This window comes from Cryptosporidium muris, genomic scaffold (assembly GCF_000006515.1).
Source record: "Cryptosporidium muris RN66 scf_1106632373475 genomic scaffold, whole genome shotgun sequence".
Classification (NCBI taxonomy): Eukaryota; Apicomplexa; class Conoidasida; order Eucoccidiorida; family Cryptosporidiidae; genus Cryptosporidium; species Cryptosporidium muris.
In genome coordinates, this window is record NW_002196574.1 from 481,020 (window position 1) to 506,188 (window position 25,169).

At 31.5% G+C, this 25,169-nt stretch overlaps 13 protein-coding genes across 13 annotated transcripts, besides 10 other annotated features; 5 read left to right on the forward strand and 8 right to left on the reverse strand.

The window, feature by feature from the left end:
* The first annotated feature begins 360 nt into the window (after positions 1–360).
* Positions 361–436: a sequence feature (AT_rich).
* An 85-nt stretch (positions 437–521) lies between these two features.
* On the reverse strand, positions 522–1,553 carry CMU_014300 (zinc finger, C3HC4 type domain-containing protein; the record flags this gene model as incomplete). Its single annotated transcript, XM_002141067.1, has 1 exon — positions 522–1,553. The coding sequence occupies one exon, from the start codon at positions 1,551–1,553 to the stop codon at positions 522–524; it is 1,032 nt and encodes a 343-aa protein (XP_002141103.1).
* A 214-nt stretch (positions 1,554–1,767) lies between these two features.
* Positions 1,768–1,799: a sequence feature (AT_rich).
* Positions 1,800–1,916: 117 nt separating this feature from the next.
* Positions 1,917–1,940: a sequence feature (AT_rich).
* Positions 1,941–2,132: 192 nt separating this feature from the next.
* CMU_014310 (clathrin adaptor complex small chain family protein) lies at positions 2,133–2,758 on the forward strand (the record flags this gene model as incomplete). The annotated part of the gene is made up of 2 exons (XM_002141068.1): positions 2,133–2,449; positions 2,545–2,758. 2 exons carry the CDS (start codon positions 2,133–2,135, stop codon positions 2,756–2,758), a joined length of 531 nt encoding a protein of 176 aa, XP_002141104.1.
* Positions 2,759–3,282: 524 nt separating this feature from the next.
* On the reverse strand, positions 3,283–6,687 carry CMU_014320 (calcium-translocating P-type ATPase, SERCA-type family protein; the record flags this gene model as incomplete). The annotated part of the gene is made up of 1 exon (XM_002141069.1): positions 3,283–6,687. The coding sequence occupies one exon, from the start codon at positions 6,685–6,687 to the stop codon at positions 3,283–3,285; it is 3,405 nt and encodes a 1,134-aa protein (XP_002141105.1).
* Positions 6,688–7,212: 525 nt separating this feature from the next.
* CMU_014330 (uncharacterized protein) lies at positions 7,213–7,632 on the forward strand (the record flags this gene model as incomplete). The annotated part of the gene is made up of 1 exon (XM_002141070.1): positions 7,213–7,632. The coding sequence occupies one exon, from the start codon at positions 7,213–7,215 to the stop codon at positions 7,630–7,632; it is 420 nt and encodes a 139-aa protein (XP_002141106.1).
* Positions 7,633–7,868: 236 nt separating this feature from the next.
* Positions 7,869–7,924: a sequence feature (AT_rich).
* Positions 7,925–8,107: 183 nt separating this feature from the next.
* CMU_014340 (protein translocation complex, SEC61 gamma subunit, putative) lies at positions 8,108–8,425 on the forward strand (the record flags this gene model as incomplete). Its single annotated transcript, XM_002141071.1, has 2 exons — positions 8,108–8,234; positions 8,304–8,425. 2 exons carry the CDS (start codon positions 8,108–8,110, stop codon positions 8,423–8,425), a joined length of 249 nt encoding a protein of 82 aa, XP_002141107.1.
* Positions 8,426–8,432: 7 nt separating this feature from the next.
* Positions 8,433–8,477: a sequence feature (AT_rich).
* A 659-nt stretch (positions 8,478–9,136) lies between these two features.
* CMU_014350 (TCP-1/cpn60 chaperonin family protein) lies at positions 9,137–10,738 on the forward strand (the record flags this gene model as incomplete). Its single annotated transcript, XM_002141072.1, has 1 exon — positions 9,137–10,738. The coding sequence occupies one exon, from the start codon at positions 9,137–9,139 to the stop codon at positions 10,736–10,738; it is 1,602 nt and encodes a 533-aa protein (XP_002141108.1).
* Positions 10,739–10,896: 158 nt separating this feature from the next.
* Positions 10,897–12,678, reverse strand: CMU_014360 (uncharacterized protein; the record flags this gene model as incomplete). The annotated part of the gene is made up of 1 exon (XM_002141073.1): positions 10,897–12,678. One exon carries the CDS (start codon positions 12,676–12,678, stop codon positions 10,897–10,899), a length of 1,782 nt encoding a protein of 593 aa, XP_002141109.1.
* Positions 11,479–11,500: a sequence feature (AT_rich).
* Positions 12,679–12,893: 215 nt separating the features above from the next.
* Positions 12,894–13,763, reverse strand: CMU_014370 (prohibitin 1, putative; the record flags this gene model as incomplete). Its single annotated transcript, XM_002141074.1, has 1 exon — positions 12,894–13,763. One exon carries the CDS (start codon positions 13,761–13,763, stop codon positions 12,894–12,896), a length of 870 nt encoding a protein of 289 aa, XP_002141110.1.
* Positions 13,764–14,187: 424 nt separating this feature from the next.
* CMU_014380 (NLI interacting factor-like phosphatase family protein) lies at positions 14,188–15,960 on the reverse strand (the record flags this gene model as incomplete). Its single annotated transcript, XM_002141075.1, has 1 exon — positions 14,188–15,960. The coding sequence occupies one exon, from the start codon at positions 15,958–15,960 to the stop codon at positions 14,188–14,190; it is 1,773 nt and encodes a 590-aa protein (XP_002141111.1).
* A 28-nt stretch (positions 15,961–15,988) lies between these two features.
* Positions 15,989–16,016: a sequence feature (AT_rich).
* Positions 16,017–16,276: 260 nt separating this feature from the next.
* CMU_014390 (uncharacterized protein) lies at positions 16,277–18,394 on the reverse strand (the record flags this gene model as incomplete). Its single annotated transcript, XM_002141076.1, has 1 exon — positions 16,277–18,394. The coding sequence occupies one exon, from the start codon at positions 18,392–18,394 to the stop codon at positions 16,277–16,279; it is 2,118 nt and encodes a 705-aa protein (XP_002141112.1).
* Positions 17,573–17,598: a sequence feature (AT_rich).
* An 805-nt stretch (positions 18,395–19,199) lies between the features above and the next one.
* On the forward strand, positions 19,200–19,955 carry CMU_014400 (phosphoglycerate mutase 1 family protein; the record flags this gene model as incomplete). The annotated part of the gene is made up of 1 exon (XM_002141077.1): positions 19,200–19,955. One exon carries the CDS (start codon positions 19,200–19,202, stop codon positions 19,953–19,955), a length of 756 nt encoding a protein of 251 aa, XP_002141113.1.
* A 239-nt stretch (positions 19,956–20,194) lies between these two features.
* Positions 20,195–20,218: a sequence feature (AT_rich).
* Positions 20,219–20,660: 442 nt separating this feature from the next.
* Positions 20,661–20,692: a sequence feature (AT_rich).
* An 83-nt stretch (positions 20,693–20,775) lies between these two features.
* CMU_014410 (uncharacterized protein) lies at positions 20,776–21,228 on the reverse strand (the record flags this gene model as incomplete). The annotated part of the gene is made up of 1 exon (XM_002141078.1): positions 20,776–21,228. The coding sequence occupies one exon, from the start codon at positions 21,226–21,228 to the stop codon at positions 20,776–20,778; it is 453 nt and encodes a 150-aa protein (XP_002141114.1).
* A 329-nt stretch (positions 21,229–21,557) lies between these two features.
* CMU_014420 (uncharacterized protein) lies at positions 21,558–24,689 on the reverse strand (the record flags this gene model as incomplete). Its single annotated transcript, XM_002141079.1, has 1 exon — positions 21,558–24,689. The coding sequence occupies one exon, from the start codon at positions 24,687–24,689 to the stop codon at positions 21,558–21,560; it is 3,132 nt and encodes a 1,043-aa protein (XP_002141115.1).
* Positions 24,690–25,169: the final 480 nt, after the last annotated feature.

The following is a 25,169-nucleotide window of genomic DNA, read 5'->3' on the forward strand; positions in this document are numbered from 1 at the left end:
GCCAATAATTATATTGTATTTAATATTGTTATCTCAATATATATTGAATAAGAAAAACAAAAAATTAGCTAATAGGCTATCCTAAAAATTTAAGAATCCTCAGATTCAAATATAATGGTAACAATATTTGTAATATTATTAAATATGAAAGAAGTTCAATTAAATCTTTTATTTAATTATAGATTTAGTAATGTGTAGAATTTTAAAATTTGAATTAGATAGTAATATTATTAGTCACCTTAAAATTAACTAGTAATTATTTAACATAGAGATGAATACAATATATTCTAATCAGATTGAGACTATCTAAATAAATAATTCATATTTTTATTATCCAAATATTAGGATTTCTTCCAATACTTTATTATATTTTATTCTAATAAAATTAATGAAAAAGATATATTGCATTAAAATATTTCTGATTTAAAAATTATTTCATTAAGTAATTGAAATAAATCTTCAAATAAATCTTCAAATAAATCCTATAGTTATATATTTTGGAAGAACAAAGATCTAGTAATCTACTTATTTTGAAGAAGTAATACTACATCAGATCTACATATAGGACAAGCATTATTTTGTTGAAACCATCCATCTATACAATCTTTATGATATATATGGCGAACATCACATGGTAATATACGTATATGATCATTATCATTAATATCTTGAACACAAATTGGACAAACTTTACTGAGTGTAATATATTTAATATATTCATTGTCCACAGTATTATTTCTATTATATAAAGAATTTGAATAGTTGTCAGTACTCTGATTATCTATGATTTCTTTATTAGTATTATTTTCATAAAATATAGTTACATTGTAATTTTCACTTTGAAGTTTGTTAATATAATCAATCAATTCCATGGATTCTATTTTATCCATTAATTCTTCTGGTACTGATTTAGATTGTCTTTGAAGTCCAATTCTATGTATTAAATTGAATACGGATATACATAATATAAATGCAAGTAATATAGGTAAAAGTAAGAGTATAAACTGATACCAAAACAAAATTTGAGCGAAAGTTAAAGTATCACTACAGTTTTTGTCTGGAGGTGTTATAAAAATAAGTTTTATTCCATAAAACCACCATGCTATTCCAAAAATATGAATAATATGAATGAAATATAACATAGTTACAGGAATAGTTCTTCCGAGAATATTTGCAAATGTACTTGCTACAAATCTTATTATAGTTGATAATAAAAATCTTACAAACCATACAATACACCATATTTTCAAACTTCTATCACATGTTACACCCCAATTTTTTACTAATATAGATACAATAGAACAGAACAGACTTATAATAAATAGTAATATTGAAGTATTGATAATTAATGCAATTAGTAATCTCCGAGAGTTTCTAATCTCAAGTAATTCATGAGTTAAGTTATTATTATCTAAGGGAATTTCATTTGTATTAAATCTATTATGACTTCCTCCTTGCTCTACTTCATTTTCTGGTCCTAGTTGAATAGACCACGACAATGTATGTTCATTTCCAATATCATTTGATTCTTCATCATGTCGATAGTAATTCATTAATAAGCCTTAACCATACCACCCATTATATGTTAATTTACTATATATAAGATATTTATAAACCGTTCTTGCAGTTCTTCCAGGTCTACTTATTCTAGTTCTTTACTATTCCTTATGATGCGTTTGTCTCGCGCCACATTACATCTACTAGTTTCCAAGTATGTCCTTTAACATAATTACAGTATTATATTATAGAAGACAAAGTCTCAAGTTCTAAAATAAATTTAAATTTTTTTTATATTATTAGATTTACTTTTGAGAAAATTTAAAGGGTTAAAATAGTCTTATACTAAGGGTAAAGATAGTAATATAATAATAAACATGTGTAACTAAAGTATAATGCAAAAGATACTTTCTTGGATCTATAATATTAAAAATAAAATTTTTGCAGCCCCACTCAGATTATTAAATTCTATATATACATTAGTAATTTTACACTCCACTATGAAAATGACAAAAATACTTAAGTAAAAAGATTAAAATCAGGCGGTAAGGTGACACACTGTGTGGCGCAAGAGCGCTATTTTTTTGGGTATTATTATTTAGTAAGGAAGACTTTGTAAGAACTTTTATCAATAGATGTTACAAACAATATTGGGCTGTATTATACTGGATTCAGATGGAGAAAGAATAGCATCTCGTTATTATGGCAACTATAAGTCGAATAGTTTTATGAGGTTATGTAATCAATTGGAATTTGAAAAGCAATTATATCAGAAAGGCTCAAAATTAGCTGGTAGAAACGAAGCAGAAGCTATTTTCGTAGATGAATTTTTATGTTTAGTCTATGCAATTAATGATATATGTATATATCTTATTTCTAAGAAATCTGAAAATGAATTGATATTACTTGATGTTATCAATTGTATATATGGTACTTTACTAACGGTAACTGTGTAAGTTTTTGTTTTATTTAATATTATATTACCGATATATAAGGTAATATTAACTAAAAATGATTTAATTTCCCTATATATGAATTAAATTTTAGAAACAATATATCAAAGAAATCGTTATTTGAAAACTTAGATAGTGTTCATTTAATCCTAGATGAAGTTGTAGATGAAAGTGGCATTATTTTAGAAACAGATCCAAGAGTAGTATATCAGAGAATCCGAATGCAAGGATCTAATGCACTCGAAGAAACATCATTTAATCAAGCTTTTACAACAGCTAAAGAGAACATAATGAGGAGTTTCTTATAAACCAATATGTAGTAGGAAATATTAATATTACTTTAAATACCTAACAATTACATTGAAGACACTATTAATTGAGATTTGATTATAGCAATACTGCCGTATCTATGTATTTTTAATTTCCTCTTTACTATTAAAATATTATTGAAAGATAATAGGCCTAGGAGTTACGGAGGATCGTAATAAACGAGTATATCTCGCAAGAATCCACAGTAAAAGTGTTATTAAAAGGGTAAAATTTAATAAATACAAAAATAAGGTAATTATTGTAAATACATTGATTTTTTTAGTTTATTGATTAAAAGTTGCATTTACAGACATTCTAGAGCATAGTATTGTGAGGAACTCTTACCAGCTGCTGAAGTTGGTCTTATATTTGTTTTAAGTTTAATATCTGTGTGATATATTGTTTGAGTGGATTCTTTGATATTTTGAGTGTAGATACAACAATTTGCATCAGAATCACCTCTAAAAGACTCTATACAACAACAAAATGACTCGTTTACAATATTGACGATCCCCCCTAAACATCATTGAATTTTTTTGACAGGTGAATGACTCTTAGAAACATCTAAGTCATTTACATTATCCATTTGGAAATCAATAACTCTATGATAACCTCTGGAAATAGCTTTTAAAATTTCATCAATAATGATGACAGGTATAGAACACCAAATAACAGCCTTCCAATCTGTAAAAGATAATGGTACAACATTGAATATTGCTGCAATTGGTGGAATATATAGAATGACCAGATGTACCATAATAGATAAAATAATAGCAATGAATAACAAGGGGTTTGCCCAGGGTGGTACTTGAAGAAGTGAGTTATCCTCACTAAGAGCATTTAGAGCATTTAACATTTCAATTACAACAAGAACTGTTAGTGATAAAGTACTAGCCTTTTTCTTTCCAGTTGTAAAATAACTACAAGGTTCAGATATTGTAGATCCATATACAGGATTAGAAATAAAATTTTGCCACGTATTACATTTAGCCCAAGATCTAAGCTGTTCGAAAGTGACTAAAGTATTTCCATCTGTTGGGTCTATACCCCAAACATACCACCAAATAAAAATTCCAACTGTAGCAATACCTACATAAAGACCAATAATAAGAAATCTGATGAAAACCCAGGCTGAAATTAGACTATCATCTTTTCTTCTAGGAGGTCGTCTCATAACACGAGGATCAGGAGGATTAAACCCTAATGCCGTTGCTGGAAATCCATCAGTTACCAAATTAACCCATAATAATTGAACAGGAGCCAAACCCTCTGGAATACCTAATGCAGCAGTTAAGAAGATAGAAGCAACTTCACCAATATTAGATGAGATAAGATATCTAATAAAAGCCTTCATATTCATATAAATTGATCTTCCCTGTTCTATAGCTGCTACAATAGTTTCAAAATTATCATCTGCTAAAATCATATCACTTGCTTCTTTAGCTACATCTGTACCTGTTATTCCCATTGAAATTCCAATATCGGCTTGTTTAAGAGCAGGTGCATCATTCACTCCATCTCCTGTCATTGCAGTAATTTCACCTAATTCACTAAGTAATTTTACAATGACCTGTTTGTGTTTAGGTTCAGTTCTACTAAAAACAACTCCAAAAGATTCACGTAAAATAGATAGTTTAATATTGTCAGGTAATTCTTCAAATTCCCGACCGGTTAGTGAACAACATCTCGTAAATTGACTATTAAAAGGCTCACTATTTAATCTCATAAAATTAAATCTTCCATTAGAAACATCTCGACTTTTTTTTTCATCTGATTCTTCAATCATCAAAGGTTTTAACATACTAGATTTCTCTTGATTATCATATTCTGCTAAGTGTGAGACATTCCAAGAATATTTAGAACCTTGTAAAATTCCAATTGATGAAGCAATTGCTTCAGCAGTATTCCTGTTATCTCCTGTAATCATAAATACACGAATCCCAGCTTTCTGACAGCGTAAGATTGCATTCTTAACACCAGGACGAGGTGGATCAAAAATTCCCACTACACCTAAAAAGCATAATTGTTGTTCAATTTCCACAAATCTAGATGGATCACTAAGTAATTCTGCTCCTTGAAACTTAGCTTGACCTAAATATTCACTTAAAGGTCCTAAACCATCAAATCTGATGGCTGCTGCTAATGTTCTCAAGGCATCATTAGCCATATTGCCAACTTCTTCCAATATTATATTCTTATAATCCTCTGTAATAGTTTCCACAGTACCATCTGGCATCATGAATGTGGTACAACGTTCTAAAATACTTTCAGGGGCTCCCTTTACATATAGAATATTAGATTTTGAGAAGCTCTTTGATGAACTAATCAGGTTATTAGATATATATGTTTTAATGGGAATATGAGTTGTAGTATCTTCTGTATCACGGCACAATACACTCATTGACTTTCTATCTCGGTGAAACTCTAAAGTAGTAATAAGTTTAACACCTTCACACCAAAAGTTACTGAATATATTTGCAGTATGTGAAGCCCTAGCTCCCAATTCATTTAAATATCTTTTATTAAGCTTTTCATCTGTACAACCCAACTTCTCAACTAAAACTCGTAAAGCACCTTCAGTGGGTTCCCCTTGAATTTTAAATTTGCAACCATTATCTACAGTTAGCTGAGAAGCATTACAAAGTGATAAACATTTGGCAAGCCATTGCAAGCTAGCATCTTGAGCAGTAATATGTTTAAATCTAATGGAGCTATTACTTGATTCAAATTTATAGATGTTACCTATAGGAGAATATGAATGGCCTTCTACTGAGTATTTTGAAACTTCCATAGAATTTTTTGGAATGAAAAATCGAACACAACACATCTCAGAAGTTGTTAAAGTCCCTGTCTTATCACTACATATAACAGTAGTGCATCCTAATGTCTCCACAGAAGGTAAACGACGTACTATTGCATTTCTTTGAGCCATCTTACGTGTTCCTAAAGCTAAACAAGTAGTTATTACTGCTGGTAGACCTTCAGGAATAGCAGCAACAGCCAACGCTACAGCTATTTTAAAATAGTAAATAGCTCCATTAATTACTGAACCATGAGCTGGATCCTTAAAATTTCGACAATTAATAACCCACACAATAATACAAATAACTGCAATAACCTTACTCAACATCTCGCCAAATTCGTTAACTTTCTTACTCAGTGGAGTATCCTCTGTATTCTCAGCTGCTTTCTGTACTGCAGACTGAATTGCTCCTATTTCAGTCTTCATACCTGTAGAAACAACACAAGCTACACAAGATCCATGGACTATAGTTGTAGATGAGTAAAGCATATTATTTTTTGCTTGAATTTCAATATATCGTTTGCTCATATCTAATGAATCAGCTGTTTTTAGTACACCCGATGATTCTCCAGTTAATTGACTTTGTTCAACTCTTAAAGAAGTTGTTAATAGCTTAATAATACGTAAGTCTGCAGGAATCCTATCACCTACTCTAACCCTTACAATATCTCCAGGAACTAGTTCCTCTGCAGGTATTTCACTCCAAATTCCACACCTCAATACTTCAGCTAGTTCTGGTTGTAGTCTCTTTAATGCTTCCAAAGCATTCTCAGCATTAGATTCCTGCCACACCCCAACAAAAGCATTTATTATTAAAATACATAATATTACAATTGGCTCAATAAAAGACGATATCCCTTCCTCCATGTGGTTATTACCCATTGTAGCAAATATAAAAGACATCAGAGCCGCACCTAGCAAGATCTTAACAAGTAAATCATTGAACTGAGCTAATATCAAATTCCATATTGATATCTTTTCTTGTTCATCTAAAGCATTCCTCCCAAAATATTTAGTATATTGATCTATTTGGCCAAGTGATAAACCTACATCTACATCAACATTAAAATGACGCAGAATCTCATCATAAGTTCTAATATGTGGATCTTCTGGAAGGCTAATCATTTATCCTTTCTGGTAGTTCCAACACTAACAAGCTTTCTGTGGCCTCGTTGATACCAGAAGTACTAATATGAGATATACAAATTGAGTACAACCCCCAAAGTGGAGCTAAATAGGTAATTTTGGCGCAATGAGATCTATCTTAAAAATAAAAAAGATCTTATTTTCATCATAATCGATAATTTATTTAATCCAATTATTTCGTCAATATTATATATTAAAGTCCAAAATCTTAAATCTTAAAATGGATTTTATTTAAGTATAAATTTGTGCTGGAAGAGACAGGAACAAAAAAACTGTTCACAATTCAAAATACATTACATTAACAAGAGTAGTCTTAAAATATATTAGATATGAAAATTATTCAGCTAATTACTTACTATCACTACAAAATTGTATATATAAAATCTTAGTAATTTATATTTGTTTCACGAGTCAGTACCTGTTAATTGTCTCAAAATTCCCGCCTAATATGAACTTGGCTAAATCTATTCTATTAAAAGTGAATTTATCAGTAAGCATTGATATATGAAGGCTGATCTATCTTCATGGGTTCCCTTAAGCTGTTATGAAGTATATGAACACTTATCAAAAGTTAGCGATAGTGTAGATGGTGAGAATATTAACGACGTGAAAGGAGATGATGAAGCTTATTCCTCAACATTATTCCTATATAAAAGTATCCTTTGGTATCTAAAAGCATTTCATGATGTCGAAAATATGCTGAAATATGAACAAACTATATATGATATAATTCAAAAGCTATATTCAAAATTTGGTTTGGCTATGCTGGAAATTATACAGGTTTTAGATCTAAGACCAAAACATTTAGTAGATCTCCACTGTTCAATCCAAAACTGTGATAAGAGATTTTCAGAAGAGGATTTAATAGAAATGTTAGACATTATAAGTCAGCTTAATTTTGAAGTGTCATGTTTGGATAAGTGATTATTGGATAACCTTATACTATTCAATAATACCTAGACTAAAACATTTTTACTTTGTAATATTTCTAATGCAATACTTGAAGAAATATATTTATAGTATTAGATCACTAGTAATTAGTTATTAGAGATTTTTTATTGGTTATGTAAGGATTTAAGAGATTCTTGATATTACTATTGAGAAGTAATAATACGTCTTTAGAGTATAGATATCTTAGAAGTTCATATTATTAGTAGAAGTTATAATATATATATATATATACTTATTTATTACAGTAAAATATTTCTATAATTTAGATATTAGAAAAGTTTGTAAAGTAAGTTCTAATCATGTGATAGGTTACAGTCATGTTGTCAGGTCCGGGTATTCATCCTAATGGAGCGGTTTTCTTTACCGTCTACTTTGTGGGCGAGCTAGGATAGTAATGAATATTCTTTAGTTTAAAGAACTTTGCTTTATTGTATATCTTTGGCATAGAATGGTCAACTTACCAGCTTTTTTACTAGAAAGGTCCAATCCTATTGGGTACATATTTCAAGGCGTTCAAGAACTGACTTTAGATAGTATTAGGCTAGTAAGACGCTGTACTAAACCAGATGCTAAAGGTGAGTTTTCCTCTTTTATTAAATATAAATGAGATTATATACCTAAAATGTATTTATTTATATTTATAGAATTCAGAAATGTAGCTTATGCTTGTACTATTGGGTTCTTCTTAATGGGATTTATTGGATATTCCGTCAAACTTGTGTTTATCCCTATTAATAATATTATTATGGGTGGACAAGGCACTTAGATTTTGCAAATTAATTTTTAAAAGTTTTTTTTAATAGCTATAAATAATATTTCTACACAAGAACTGCACATCTAGACTAGATTTGGAGGTATCTAAATATATGTTACAGCATCATAATCCTTTAAATAGATTTCTAGTGGATTTTCCTCAATATTATTAAGTGCTCTGCTTCTAGATATCCCACAAGGTGTAAGATTAGGTCTACTGAAGCAATAAGCCTCATAAACTGCCCGTGGCTCTACGGTATGCTGTAGATGAGTTGAGATAGGTTTGAAAGATTTGATGATATTCTTAGTTAATATAAGGAATACTGTAAATATACCAACGATTCTAAATATGAGTTGAATGTAAGAATCCGGATTTATTATAGTCAAGTTGTACACTTGTAATATATCTAGAGATATTAATTAGGATATATAAATGATGAGAATATTTCAACTTAGGCTCTAGAAATTTGCAAAAGTAAGATATTCATATTTCCAAGACTTACCTTTTGTAATATAAGAATGGAAATTAAAACCCACTAAGATTGCACATACAGATATAAGAAAGTCTGTAATATAACTCATAAATAATTAAAATATAAAGGTGCACTCTAATTTGTAATAAAATTATTCGAGACGGGGATAAAGGTACCGCCCCCTGTGGGACGGGTAAAGCTGTAAAGAATAAGAACCTGGACTTATAATTAGGTATCTAATTTAAAGAATAATGGCATCAATTTCAGTATTAAATCCAAAAGCAGATATTTTACGGAAATCTGTAGCTTTTGCTGCTAATTTTCATGCTGCAAAGGGTCTTCAAAAAGTTATAAAGTCTAATTTGGGGCCACGTGGCACTTTAAAAATGCTAGTTGGAGGTGGGGGACAAATTAAAGTAACAAAAGATGGATGTGTTCTATTAAATGAAATGCAGATTCAACATCCTACAGCTTCTATGATAGCAAGGGCTGCCACTGCTCAGGATGATATTTCTGGTGATGGGACAACTTCTATAGTAATTATAATAGGGGAAATACTTAAACAAGCTGAACGTTTTGTAACTGAATCAGTCCACCCACAATTACTCTGTGAAGGTATTGATATTGGTAGAAAAGCCTTAATTAATTTATTAGATGAAGTAAAGAGTCCAATTTCATATGATGATCGCGAGATGCTACAGCGAGTAGCACAAACATCACTAAGAACTAAACTGTCTCATGCAATTGCTGATTCCTTATCAGATATTGTTACAGATGCTGTTTTGATTGTGTTAGATAAGGAGTCTCATGTTCCAGTTGATCTTCATATGGTGGAAGTTCTCCCAATGAAACATGGACTGACATCTGAAACACGTTTAGTACGAGGCATGGTTTTAGATCATGGAGCTAGACATCCAGACATGCCTAAGGATCTTAGAAAATGCTTTATCTTGACATTGAATGTCTCTTTGGAATATGAGAAAAGTGAAGTTACATCATCTTTTATGTATTCTTCTGCAGTACAAAGAGAACGCTTAGTTGAAGCTGAAAGAGCCTTCACAGATGAGAAAGTCAGAAAAATTATTGAACTTAAGCGTAAAGTTTGTGAAATAAAACCTGGAAGCTCTTTTGTTGTATTAAATCAGAAGGGAATAGATCCTCCATCGCTAAGCATGTTAGCTCAGGAAAATATCTTAGCCCTCAGAAGGGTTAAGAGGAGAAATATGGAACGTCTAACTTTAGCTTGTGGTGGGAATGCTATGAATTCTGTAGAGGATCTATCAATTGAAGATCTAGGATGGGCAGATCACGTCTATGAAAAAAGTATTGGAGAAGATAAATTTACTTTTGTAGAGGGGGTTAAAAGTTGCAAAAGCTGTTGTATTCTTATTATAGGCCCTAATGATCATAGTATTACTCAAGTTAAGGATGCTATTCGTGATGGACTGAGAGCTGTGAAAAATGCTATTGATGATAAATATATCGTTCCAGGAGCAGGTGCATTTGAATTAATGGCATATCAACATCTACAGAATATTCGTAAAGAAGTTCATGGCAAGTCTAAGTTTGGAGTAGATATTTTGGCGGATGCATTTCTTGCAATACCCAAAACTTTAGCTGAAAATGCAGCTTTGGATCCACAAGAAATTACATTAAATACTCTTGATGCTCTACAGAAATCTAATCAGCCTTTGGGTATAGATCTTACAACTGGTGAACCGTTTTACCCCATAATTGATGGTGTTATTGATAATTATTGTGTCAAGAGACAAATCCTAAGTATTGCTCCTACTCTTGCTCAGCAACTACTTTTAGTAGATGAAGTTATCAAAGCTGGGAAGCAGATGCAATAAAGGTATCATATTCAGGCGGTGATATATAAAATTTTTGTATTAGATATTATCAATATAATGTTCTACTATTCAAGTACCCATAACTAGTAAGTCTCTGGTTGACTAGACTTACCTATTAATGTTTTCATAAGTATTATGATATTCCACACTGTAGTAAACTATTTGTTTTGTTGACTATGCAACACATCAACATAACGAGATCTAACACCAGTAATGCTACTTATATTTGATGTATGTGCTGATCGAGATGTACCTACTAAAGCAGGTGGGGGTATGTTTGGTAATTTTTGGCTGTTTGTAACTGTATCTACAGATTGCTGATTTAATTCACTGACCTGTACACCTCTCTGACACCATTGTTTCAACTCTTTATCATAATAAAAAGTATTTTCAACCCCTGGCCATCTTTCCTCTTCAGTTCCAAGGGCTTTTTTGAAACTACTTGATACCCATTCAACTAACCATGATGATTTACTACTGTTATTATTTGTTTTATCACTATTAGGAAACCTACTGTTTGAATTTGTTTGTTTGGTATATATACCATTTTCATCAAAATTTGTATCTGATACTTTTCTATTATATTCAAACCTCCCTTTTATTATACGATTTTTCAAGTCTTGAATATACCGTCGTGAATTGTTTAAAGAGGAAGAATCTTCTATATTTAAGTTTAATGATTCTTCAGTAATAATATCCAAATATTTTAAAGCTGCTTTGTAGCAACCAATATCAGATGCAATTAAATTAATATATAAATATCTATGAAATAAGGAGTTCACATTATATTGAAATGTTTTGATTTTGTTTGTGCTTGTAATTATAGCTTTTGAAATGTCCATAAGATGGACATACTGAAGTATATTCCTAACATCTATACCTATTGGAAGCTCTTTAAGCTGTGTTAATAGTATTTGACAGAATTGAAATCCAAATATTTTTTCGTGTAGAGAAAGTTTGGATTTACAAGCTACAATTTCATCTTGGAAGGATTGGGCCAACATAGAGAGCCATTTTCTAGAACCTATATGAGAAGTACCTAAAGTTGAAACTAGTGTATATACATAAAATGGCCATAGCTCAAGCATATATAAACTGATTTTAAAGTGATCCAGGCGTTGTGCTGAACACAAATATAGCATATCTAAAATATCACTGAAACAGGAACAATTTAGAGTTTGTGGATGTAAAACATTTAAAAATTGTTCTTTATTGTTGACAAAATCAAAATAGCATTGACTTAACTCCTTTTCACCACAAAGACCACTAAGAGCAAATTTATCAATCCACAGTAAGTATGAGTTTGGATAATTTTCGGAAATAGACCTAATAGTATTTACTACACCAGCTGTAGCACACTTGAATCCAAGTTTCGATCTTTCAGAAATAAGGTCCACAGATTTTCCATTTGCATGACAAACACATATCCATATATTTTCTGTATTTGATTTAGTCAATTTATTGAATAATACTTGGTACTCACTCGGACTATTAGGAAGATGTTTCTTATCTATATACATCATTAACAGTTTGACGTAACAATTATGCCGAAACTGCTCAACTGGAAGTGTTTCAGGTGATAATTTCTCATTTATTTTTGATAGTAATTCTTCCAAGTACTTGTAATAGATAGATAGATCCGATGTTTTTGACTCATACCAAGAGGTATCCTGTAATTTTTGAATTGAGTCAACAGCCAAGGATTCAATTGAATCTTTCAGTGAGGTATCATATAAACAAAATAGACCTATTTTCTCCTTTGATATAGCTAAAACATTACCAAATCCAAAACATATATTTATACCTTTACGAGGAGGGGTTATATTATAAGTAAACTTAATATGTTCTCCGTAATTGAAATTACCCCCACTTTTTATATTAGATTCTAAAGAATTAACTTGCTTCAAAAGTATAGAATAGCTAGAGTTACTAAAATTCATTTGTAATTTCCCTAGCTAGTTATTTTCTATTAAGGGAATTCTGAAGATTGTGTGTATAGCCTGTGCATACCTTCAGCGCCAACCACTTATACAGTCTTAACTACTTGACCTTGCTAAAATAGGAAAATATATCAAAAATAATAAGATTAAGCCCTACGCTAGGATTTCAGTATTAAATTTCAGAATGAAATGTATAAAAACATTATTTATAGCCCTTAAGAGCTTTTTCCAAGTAAAGAAGCTCCTCCAGAAGTCCCGCCAGATGTTTGCATATTAAACAATAGTTGGGGCCCTTTTCCAGGTATAAAAGTAACATTTCTAGACTTCCCTAAACTTTCTACAATATCCCTAGCACCGTCAAGTCTTCTTATTTTTATCAAACCTGAACCAAACTCCGCTAGAGCCTTAGATATCATCTCTGCAGCTAAAGCTTCACCTTCTGCACGAATTATCGCTGCCTGTTTCTCATATTCGGCTTTTTGAACAATAAATTTAACACGCTCAGCCTCTTGTTCAGCAACTTGTTTATCTTCTATTGCTTTTGCAAATTCTTTACCATAAGTTAAATGAGTAATTGCTACATCTTCCATTACAATATCAAACTCTTGTGTTCTTTGTACAATCGCTTCCTTAATATCTTTACAAAATTGTTCACGTTGGGTTAGAAGACTTTCAGCATCATATCTAGCCACTACTGCTTTTAATATCTCATTCCCTACAGAAGGAAGTACACGTTCATCATAATCAGGTCCTAATTGCCTATGTAAGCGTGATAAAGCTTTAATATGAGGCCTATATAAGAGTCTAAGTGACAAGTTTACCATCTGTAAATCTTTAGTCCCTGTAGTAGTATTAATAACCTTAGGTTTAATACGCACATCATAAATTTTTGGTATTTGAAGCCATGGAATTGCAATATGAGTCCCTTCTGAGACAGGTTTTGGAGACACACCCCCGAATCTGTTAAACATTACGGCTCGCTCACCTCCATCAACTGTATATAAGCAAGAATAGGGGATAATACCTAACATTCCAAGTACAAGACCTCCTCTAGCAACATTTGTGAGTAATTTATCCAAATTCATGACACAAATGTATCAATATTACTATGCTCTACTAACTTAAGTATATTACTAGTCAGTGTCTAAGATCACAGGAGCGGGCCCAAAACAAGGCTGAGTCTATTCCTCTAACTTTAAATAGGTAATGATAATCAATAGAGCAAAAAAAAAGGCAAAGGTGACATATGATTAAAGATAGCCCTAGTTAGGATATTTCTATCTAGAAACATATCTTAAAGTTAATGACAAATATCTAAACTATCCTAAGTATTACTAAGCCACAGAAAGTCACAACTATTGTACTCTACAAGAAGTTTCATAATTATTGTACAAGCTTTCATAAAGTGCATGCACATTTAGTTTTGTTCATATATATATTTGCAAATATATACTTATAAATTCCCATCCAGTAATCTGAATGAACTAATTTCAAATGTACTCAAGACATTCAAGAAAACCTCAAAGTCACAATTTCCCTGGGTGACATTATTCTTGCGCCATCACTCTGTCTCCAAGCAGCAGGATGTTCATATTCTGAGATAGTTACATTTGAGTTGATCTCTTGTCTAAGCCTAAATTTCACCGCTTGTATGCCTGCCTTACCTTCTTTCTGAGCCAATATCTCCCAGTGAATATTCCAAGGGCGGGAGACAGTGGATTGATTAAACTTGTCAGATAAAACCTCACCATCAAATAAAGATTCAGGGACTCTTTGCCATTGACCATCACAAGCCCAAAGCCATAATGTATGTACAATTTTAATGTCTGGATTATTCTTTGCTTGGTGAAACTTTGCTGTGTTAGTCTTCTGTACAACAAGATGTGTAGCCATAGATTCAAGATTCTCTTCAACCTTTGCCCCCAGTCTAATTGATGCTGCTTCAGCTTCAGCCTGAGAATCGCCCCAAGTTGAAGGTAGACTCTTTGTTGTAGGTTTTTCATCAGCTTTCAAGAACCCTGTAAAGCAGATCACACAATTTGCTAAAATCTCACTTTTCATTGTCTGCAAAATATTTCCGACACTCGCAGTCTCAGGAGAACAAAAGAATCTTACATGAAGCTCCTTAAACACCTTTATTAAATAATCCAAGTGACGATCATAATCTGCAATAGTATTCCCTCCACTTGCATTAGATAAAGATGATAATGCTGCTGATAAAATATCTCCTGGAGCACTACCAGCAGCTCCCATGGAAGCTGAGTTAGAAGTTAGTGGAGGATAGTGAGCTCTTAGAGCATCTCTTCTATGTTCAAAATATTCATAAGTCTGTGCTTTAACAACCTGAATTTCCAATGAACTATCCCATACATCTGAGCGATCATCTAATAATACTATAGCACGTGTATCAATACCGATACAAATCTTTTTAAAGTCTTTCTGTGTATCTCGCCCATCAACATTTTCTCTTGCTACTATTCTATCACCAAATTTATCTCTCTTTGGGTCCAAGACTGCTCTTATAACATCTGCATATTCTCTAGTAGCATTAGTGCAGATACCCATAATATAATAAGGAGCAATTGTATTTAAGAATTCACGAACTCCAGGTCGTAATTTAAGATAATATGGTGTATTCATATCTTGTGGAAGCACAAATTTATACATCTCTGGCTCCCCGTTTGCTCCAATGAAATCTTCCAAATTTATATTACATCCAACCTTTGTAGAATTATAAGCATGTAGTAAAGTATTATCAAGGTCTAATATAGCAACAAGTTTATTCTGAGATAAGTGGTCTTTTGGCACTGTATTAACTAAGTGAGTATCATCAGGTAATACAGCACTTTCACTTAATAGAACTGGTTTAAAGCTAGATTCTACTTCACGATTATATTTCGAACTTAAAAAACGACTTGAATCTAGTGAGATGGAACCATCTACTGTACTTATTGGATCTGAAAAGGGATCATAATCATCATCATATTGAGTAGCCTCTTCTAATTTACTAGAATTCAAATTAGGTAAATTCCCTACTATATTTATAGCGGTAGTGTCTTCATTACCATTTGGCTGCCCCATAAACGTTTTCTTTGTTGGTTGCTTATCTTCATCACTACTCGAATACCCCTTTTTAGATAGCTCACAAGCTTTCAAAAACTCAGCTCTGAATTTCTGAGGACAAAATTCCCCACTTTCATTAAGTAAAGCTGAAGAGTATATGCTACAGTCCAGTGCTGAAGGTATATTTGAGCTAAACATTCTCACTTCTATACAGGTCATATATATGTAGAATACATCGAAGCTAAGGTATATTATAAAATACTTTATATATTATAGCAGATACCTTGTCTGTATCTTTAATTCATGCTAAATTAAGGAATTTATGTATTTCCCATCCATAGAAATAGGAAACCCTAATAGGCGGGTTCTTTATCTACAAGATGAAATCTATAGCACTATAATATATACCAATATACTATACTCTAGCGTGAGGAGACAGTGTAAGTATGATTTAATATAAAATAATAGGATAATTACAAGATAGCTTTAACATGAATTTAGTATCATACTACTCATTGAAACTAAATACTTAGAGTCATATTAGGAGATTTAATGGCATATCAAGAATAGAATCCACATCATGTAAAATAACATCAGTTTCTGAAGTATATTTGGATAAAGTAGCTTCTGTAAAGCATGTAATTGGCAAAGGGTCCCATAAGAATCCTCTGTTAAAAACTAAATCTTGTTGAATGCAATAACATAACATGGGGTCTTTAGTTACTAAATCAAGCATAAATGAAACTAACCATATAATCCATCTTCCTTTTGGAGATTTTGGGTGATCACTAGATAAAGGTCTAGGTATGCACCAAAACCATGAAGAGAGATCTACAGTGGAGTCAGAGATATATATACCACTAGTAGGATGGATATCATAAGCTAGACGGAATACAATTTGACTAGGGGATATAGTTGCTATTTCCTTTGATTGAAATAAATAAACGTTTACAGAGGTTTCATTTGAATCATATTTAGAAATAACCACTGCATCGAGCATTTTTTGACTAGATATCTCTTTTAAAATACAAACAACTGAACCCGGAACAAGATCCCTATCTGAACTTTCATTTGGGGGGAATCTCCACCATCCAACACGAATATCTACAACTGGTATAGATGGGGGGACAAAGCAATTTATTAAAGTCTTAATTTGATATTTCTGATCACTAGAAGTAATGCAAATTTCACCAGTTACCTCTGAGTACTCTGTAATTATTCCGTTCATCCATACTAAATTTATTTGATTCTTAAATTTATCATTAGCTACTTTAATTACATCAGTTTCTAAAGATTCAATTGTTTCTGTATCTGCTAACTTACTATTTTTTGGATAATCAACAGTTTTGTTATTTTGTTCAGTTTCTAAAGTAGTGTCTTTATCCAATATATATCCATATTTATCTTTAGGTATATCTATATTCGTATTAATATCTCTTTGTTCAGTCTCTAATATATTTGTACTTAATTTCATATACTCAATATTATTTTGAATCCCTGAGATATTATTATCATTCATGATTGAATTAGATTTTTCCAAATGAATAAAATCAAAAACAAACTGAACTTGCATACCAACATAAATATCAACTTTGCAAGATGGAGGTGCAATAGACAATGAAACATTACTATATTCCTCCACAAATACATTATTATATACTTGATTTTGTAGAGTGCAATCAGATGTATTTAAATGAGGTATTTGATGTGTCAAAACCATATTCAAGTTCCCTTTCTTCTTCACAAAAGTTCTATCTATATCTCTACAAAATGAAGTTGGAAAAGAGTCAAATATTGAATAACTTTGTGCTTCATTAGATTTTATAACGGCATTATAATTATTTAATATTTTATTTTGGAAGTTATCCAGGTGAGTTTCTGCTAGTTCAACATTTTCACTATAATATGGTACTAACCATTCACTAAATGATCCACTTAAGCTTGTTCTTAAGTTCATCATTGCATTATGAATATATTCACGTTGGACCATAGCAGGTTCATCTGATTTTGGAAGTGGATTTGAAGCTTTATAAACTTCAATACTTGATTTAAATTCACTTAATATGTCTGGTCTCAAAGATGGCAAAAGTTTCCATTCCATTGAAGCTATAGATGTTGCAGTATAACCTGGTAATTTAGGTAAAAGTCTTAACATCTCTGGTCTCCTTGCAATCAGCCACCAAATATAATAAGACCAGTTATGAGGGGGTGAATATTCCTCAACAGATACACAGACTCTTTGGTCTCGAATTGTCTTATAATGAAAACAAAGTTTCTCAAAATGAACATTTATATCTTCGGGTCTTCCCTTAATAATATCAAATAAAGATTTTCTGGCCCATAAAGTTCTCCAAAGATTTGGAGCTTCACTCACTTTTTGAGATATTTTCCATAATAAGTGATCCGGAATGCTACGATCCAAATCTGATGACTTATTATCTCTTCCTCTCAATAGTTCGTGAAGAATGGGATTTCTTATATAACTAGAACATTCTGAATTGCTTGATTTATCAATATCATCATCATTGGAATTATTTATTTTTGATAAACGGGCTTTCTTAAGACATCTGTCTCCATGGAAAAGATCTACTATAGTATCTATTACTTTCTCATCTTCCAAAAGCTCTCTGCTAGATGCTTCCAATTCATTCATAACAACTTCTTATCTCTCTAAATCCACAATAAGACAGCAACAAATGATTACTAGCTCCTTCAATAAGTTGAATCGCGCTACCTACCTACTACAGATTACAACGTCTCTTCAAGATTATTTCATCCTACCCCTATAAATACTTATTCAAATATTCTACCATATTTTGAATTATACAGACCTGTATTTGAAATATCTAATAATATAAATTATCTTAATCTTTAGTGGTGACTCTTTTTCATCTTCACAAATACTGGCCATACCTATTACTTGAAGATCAAAAATATCAATGCCTATATATTTGTCGAATGTTTTAATACTAAGGTTATGTTACAAATAACTTCATAGTCTGTGTTTAATAAAATAACTATCCTTATATTTTCTATGTTGGACAAAGTGACTTTAAGGCTATAACTTTTAAGGGTAGTATTTAATATTGAAAACGCATGATTCACGCGCCATTAGTATATTTAGCGCCACGTGTGTAGATCTATTACCTGATCTAGATTGTATAGTGAGTTCAATTTTCTTAACTATTTGGAATACCGAGCACAATCAAAACTTCATTGTAAGTAATTTCCCTCCATTCTTCTATTTCAGTAATTTTTTACATAGGATTAATAAAATATAAATATCTGTTTCTTGATCTTAAGAAATTGGTATTGAACATATCAAAGACAAATTTATAAGGAGATTTCTAAAGCTTTAAATAAACACTTCTAGAGTACTTTTTTTTGAGTAAACCTAACTTATTTATTTTTATACTAAAGTACAATAAATAGTCTTGATTTTCAAATATATCAACAATATGGTCTACAAGCTTGTACTAATACGACACGGAGAAAGTGAATGGAACAAGGAGAATCGTTTTACTGGATGGACGGATGTAGGGTTAAGTGAACAAGGGTTTTGTGAAGCAAGAGAAGCAGGAAAAATGTTACGCGATTCTGGATATTCATTTGATATAGTATATACATCAGTGCTAAAACGAGCTATAAGGACTACTTGGGAAGTTCTAAAGGAGCTTGATAATATTAACTGTCCAATAATAAATAGTTGGCGTTTGAATGAAAGACATTATGGTGCTTTACAAGGGTTAAATAAGTCTGAAACAGCAACTAAATTCGGTGAAGATCAAGTTAAGATTTGGAGGAGAAGCTTTGATGTTCCACCACCATCTCTTGAAAAGGCTGATGAACGTTGGCCTGGAAATGACAAAATTTATAATGGACTTCCTTCTATATGTTTACCAACAACTGAATGTCTAAAAGATACTGTAGAACGCGTAAAACCATATTTTGAAGATACTATTGCACATTCAATTTTACAAGGAAAATCTGTTCTGGTATCTGCCCATGGAAACTCACTACGTGCTTTAGTATACTTACTAGAGAAATTGACACCTGAAGAAGTACTTGAATTGAATATTCCAACAGGATGTCCATTAGTTTATGAATTAGATAGTGAGCTAGAACCAATAAAGAAGTATTACTTAGTTAATGAAGATGAGTTAAAAAAGAGAATGGAAGCAGTTGCTAATCAAGGCAAAGTAAAAAGGAAATAAGCTATTTTATTTTCTTAGTGAAAGTACTGAAAATATGATTATCTTTAAGTTCCCAGTAATATTGTAACTGTGAAATAAGTTTATTAATACTAATCTTATCAGATTTAGTGCATATTAATGTTAAATACTGTGAAAATGCAATACTTTAAAATATGAAATTTAGTCTCTTCTAGTTATGTATATATTAGATATATACTAGTTTTAATCACAAATAAAATATTGTACACTTTATAGAATTGAATTATTATAATATTATATATTTACCAGTATTCAATAGCTACAAGTAACTTATTAAAACATTCAAATATATTCACCATTCTTACTAGTCTAGAACTCAGCTAGTTCCATGAATATTAAGAATTTGACTACATATATAACTATCTTTGTATCTCAATTTAGAAATATCTAGTTATTTATAGATATATTTTATATACTATAAGTTACATTCACATTTATAATAAATACCTTTGGTACCTACAATGGATCCAATATTGTACTACTATACGTTATACTACCTTCATCTTATTTATATTCTTCTAATATTTAAAGGAAATTAATTATTTATCTATAAATCTTGCCAAAACTCCTCATTTTTATCCAAATAATATTTATTAGCTATATATGTCAATATATTGATATATTTATACATTTCAAAGTTATGGTTTAATCATAATCCCTACAATTTTAAATATTGCATGGCTTATCTTTATTTAATAAAATTATATTTACAAAAATATGTTGATATCTTACTAAAATCAGATATAATTATTCATTCACTTATCTATCTAATTGCCTCCATAGTATTTATAATCTCTATAGCTCATGTAGGCTTGCCATGCTTTAGAGCTGCGTAGTACCCAGTATAAAAACCTGATATATACCAAGACACTAAAGTTGATGCAAAGTCATCATTATTAACAGATCCCAAGAAGTTTTCGAAATCTTTGATCTGATCAGGATTGAGACGTCCTTGATACACTGGTGTATCTCCGTTAGAGGATTTCGCCTCGTAGCAGTTAAATCCAAATTCAGTAATTGGAGGTGAAGGTATGTTACAGAACTTTTTAGTACATTCAACACAATGTCCATTATCTAATGTCGTCATTTCTTGTTCATCTGAAACCCTTATAGAGTAATTTAGTGTGGTGTTGTTGGGTTGATAAGCTTCTTTATTATCTCCTAATAGCCTTGGTATAGAACTCCCCAAATTATCTTTAAATTTAAGAACTATATGCTTTAAAGTATCATCACATATATTGTCATTGTATAACATTAGAAAAATGTACAAATTTAGTGTAAATAATGCAAAATACCGCTTCTAAAAAAACTAGACAGGTACTTTAAAATGTAGTGTTATTGTGCTAAGATACTATACTTAAGATAAATTTACAAAATTGATAATAGTAAACTCATGAACCTAGGCAAGATTGCTTTTTATATCTCAAATGAATTTATGGAGTCTTTACTAAACACATGTCATAGATTGGGGTTTAATACCACCACTTTTTAAGTAAAAGGACTCCAGAATTTTCATCTCTAGAAGTCTGCCCATTTATGAGTACAAATTTCCCATAAGTTGGCCAGTTCTTTTTAGGATGTATCCTAACTAGATTTATTTGAACTTCCAGAATTCCCAGAACTCTCAGAACTCTCAGAACTCTCAGAACTCTCAGAACTCTCAGAACTCTCAGAACTCTCAGAACTCTCAGAATTCCCAGAACTCTCAGAATTCCCAGAACTCTCAGAATTCCCAGAACTCTCAGAACTCTCAACGTATTCAGAGTCTTCAGAATCCTCACTTTTACAAGATCTAACTAATAATTTATCAGTATTGCTTATTTTGTTGTGTTCTTTACTGAAAGCTTCGAAGATACTACCAGATTTTCTATTTCTCATAAATTTATTTTCAAGACTTTTGTAATATTTTAAAAAAATCTCCACATTATGATCAAAAAATGGAGGATAAATTGTATCTAATTTACTATTTTTTATATCAGCCACTTCAATATCAATACCAGTGGTTTTTGAAGTGAAAATACTGCACATCATATTTGTTGTTGCATTAGGAAATCCCTTAGACTTCATCTTTAACATGAACTTTTCAACAACATATGCTAGAAGTTGAGCTCTATTAATACTAATAACAGATAATCCATTACACTTCTTAGCTAGATCAGATGCAACACATTTCCCTTCACTTGTGATCTTTTTGCACCAATATTTATAAGTTTTCATTTTAGATTCCATTATACCAATATCTGGGAAACGATAAGGCCTTAGAACTGCATCTTCCTTATCCAATAAAAATATTTCACGGATTTTACTAAATCCAATGATATCTTTAGAGATATCTGATTTGTAACCAGACTTAATGCAAATATCCATAAGATCTTGGTCAGATACAACTTCCCAATTTTTATAATGAAGACCAAATACTGCTCGAATAGATTCTATACACTGCTCTGCTGTTGCAATCTCAAATGGACTGATTTCCTGCAAAGTATAACAAACTTCAGAGCATACATCCCTGTAAATTTCCTTATCAATGCCATGTGAAAGCTTAGAAGAGCTAATAGCTTCCTGAAGAGCTGCTGATTGATAAACACCATTACCTAATAGACGAGCAGTGTAAGGAGCAACTTTAGGAAATGATTCTAGATTATAATAAATAGCTATTTGACGAGGATCAAGTATTGCTAGATTAATAGGTCTTAGATCTACTGATGGCAATACTGGCATCTTGAGTATATCTTGGCAAATATCTTTTTTCAGAAAATTATCAAAATAACTATTATTAATAAAACTTAATACAGCCTTAAATACATTAGTACATTGAATATTATTGCGCATTTCATCATACATAGTAACCATTATTCTTAATGATAAGCAAACATCTTCTACAAATATAAAACCAAAATGTTCACGTAATGCAAGTGTTGTTGCAACAGCCATATCATAAAGTTTACCAGCCCCTAAAGTGGTTATTAAGCCAAGTTTATAAGGTTCTCTACCATATTTCTGAAGAGCTACACATTCATTGGTGTCTCTAAAAAGACCAACAGGTTTAATTGGCATTAATCTACCAGTATCAGTAGCACCATGTCTACTTCCAGGTGATATCATATTAGGGCCAATATCAGCAGCAGACCTTCCCCAAATTGCAACTCCACTTGTCATTCTTTTTTTAAAACGACCGAAACGATTTCCACGGTTACCAGGACCTTTACCAGAAGTAAACTGAGGCATAGATGTTGAAAATCCTGGTTTTGCAATTGGTGGTAAAACAAAATTCTGCAATAATTTGGCTTTGTGAGGTCCTGATACTTGCCAAAATGACCCAGTAATATCTTTAATAATTACTCTTTGTGGATTAAATTTACTTAATAGTAAAATACTTTCAGTCAATATAGGAGGTAACATATTACTTCCCTGCCATCCTACAGCTTCTACTATTAAATCACCGGATTGAAACCTCAAACCCATTAATGGCCATCTTGAAGAATCATTATCAGGAGTTAATAAAATCCCTTCAATATTTGGAACTATATTAGAAAGTGAAGCTAATCCAGGAAAATCTGGTGTTGAAACAAAATTAATTGGAGGCATAATGAATACCCTATAACCACGAATTGCAAGATCTAATGCTCTTCCTTGAACCTCAAGGCTTATTCTACCACGTGATGATATCCACATTTTATGACCACCTGTTTTAACTTTTTCAAATTTTTCATATTTAGGATTTATATCTTCTGGAGATGTCAAAGAAGCAGAAAGTTTTTTTGGGTCCCAAACAACAAGAAATGGAAAATTAGGATCACTTTCATCCAGATATTGACGAATATTTGAAAAACTCCCTGGCATATACAAGCCAGTTTTTCCAATAAAACCAGGACCGACTCCATAACCTGGTAATTTCAATTCTGATTGTCCTGTTTTCTCAGTATTACTGAAAGGAAATGCTCCACCACTCATTGGTCCCATAAACAATGGAAAACCTGAACCAGCATTTAAATTGCCCATCTCTGGTATCATTGTCTGACTTGTATATCTGCCTTTTAAATAATCCCCTACAGTTGATGGATAAGGACCAAGCATCGTTTGAGTGTCAAATTGAGTAACCCTAGACATTAAAGCTTGAATATGCCCTTCTGGTAAAGGTTTCCCCTTTTCATCAACTGTTGGCACTACAAATTGTCCACCTGGATAGTTCACCATATATTTTTCGGGATTATAATCTGGCCTAATTCTAATTGCATGAACTTCATCAATTTTCCCGACTCTGACGGAATATCCACGCTTTTTCAGCATTTCAACTCTTAATTTACTTTTCACATTATACTCAATATCACCTTCAGTAGAAATAACAACTTGATGAGTTGTATCATCCCAAGCTTCTTCAACCCCAACTAAATTCAAATCTGCAGGTGCATGGAGAAATCTTGTAAAATCAGCACGATCTATTCTAGGTAATGGTGGAATATCTGCTTGAACTTGTGGACCAAAAAACTGTGTAGACATTTTTACACTTCTTGTATCAATTGCAGAAGAAACTGGTCCATAGTTAACTAATACCTGAGTATTTATACTTTTAACATCAGATAAAGGCCCTTTAATTTGTTTTGCTGCTCTAGCTACATTAATAAGATTAGCTGACTTTGTGAGGTAAGATGCACATTTACAGCTTCCAATTATAAATAATAGCAAGTGAGCTAATCCCAAAATTATGTAATTCATTATATAAAAGTTGTACAAAGAAAGATGTAGAGTTCCAGACTTCTCAGCAAACTTTATTATTGTACTCAAACTATACTCTCTTCTTTGGGTAAGCTGTATTTAAATTTTTTTTTACTATTGTAGCTTACTTTATATATAAATGTAAATATTTGCTAGTTTCACTCGTTAGATCAATTTATTCCAATCAGTCCATGTCACTGTTCCTCGCACAAGATCCAGTATTTAGGGTATTTATAGATGGCGGGAATAATATTTCTAAATTTAATATTAGTAAGATTATTTAGATGATCCATCTTTGTCTTCTCTTCCCAATAATTTAGCAATTAGAACAACAGAACTATTTTAATTAATGTTATTAACTAGATTAGTAGCACTTTTTAAACAATTTTTTTGTATAGCCAACTATCCACACATTGAGAAAGAATTATTCCTTAAGTTTGAATATATATTATAGAAAATATTGAATATTGTGTACTATGA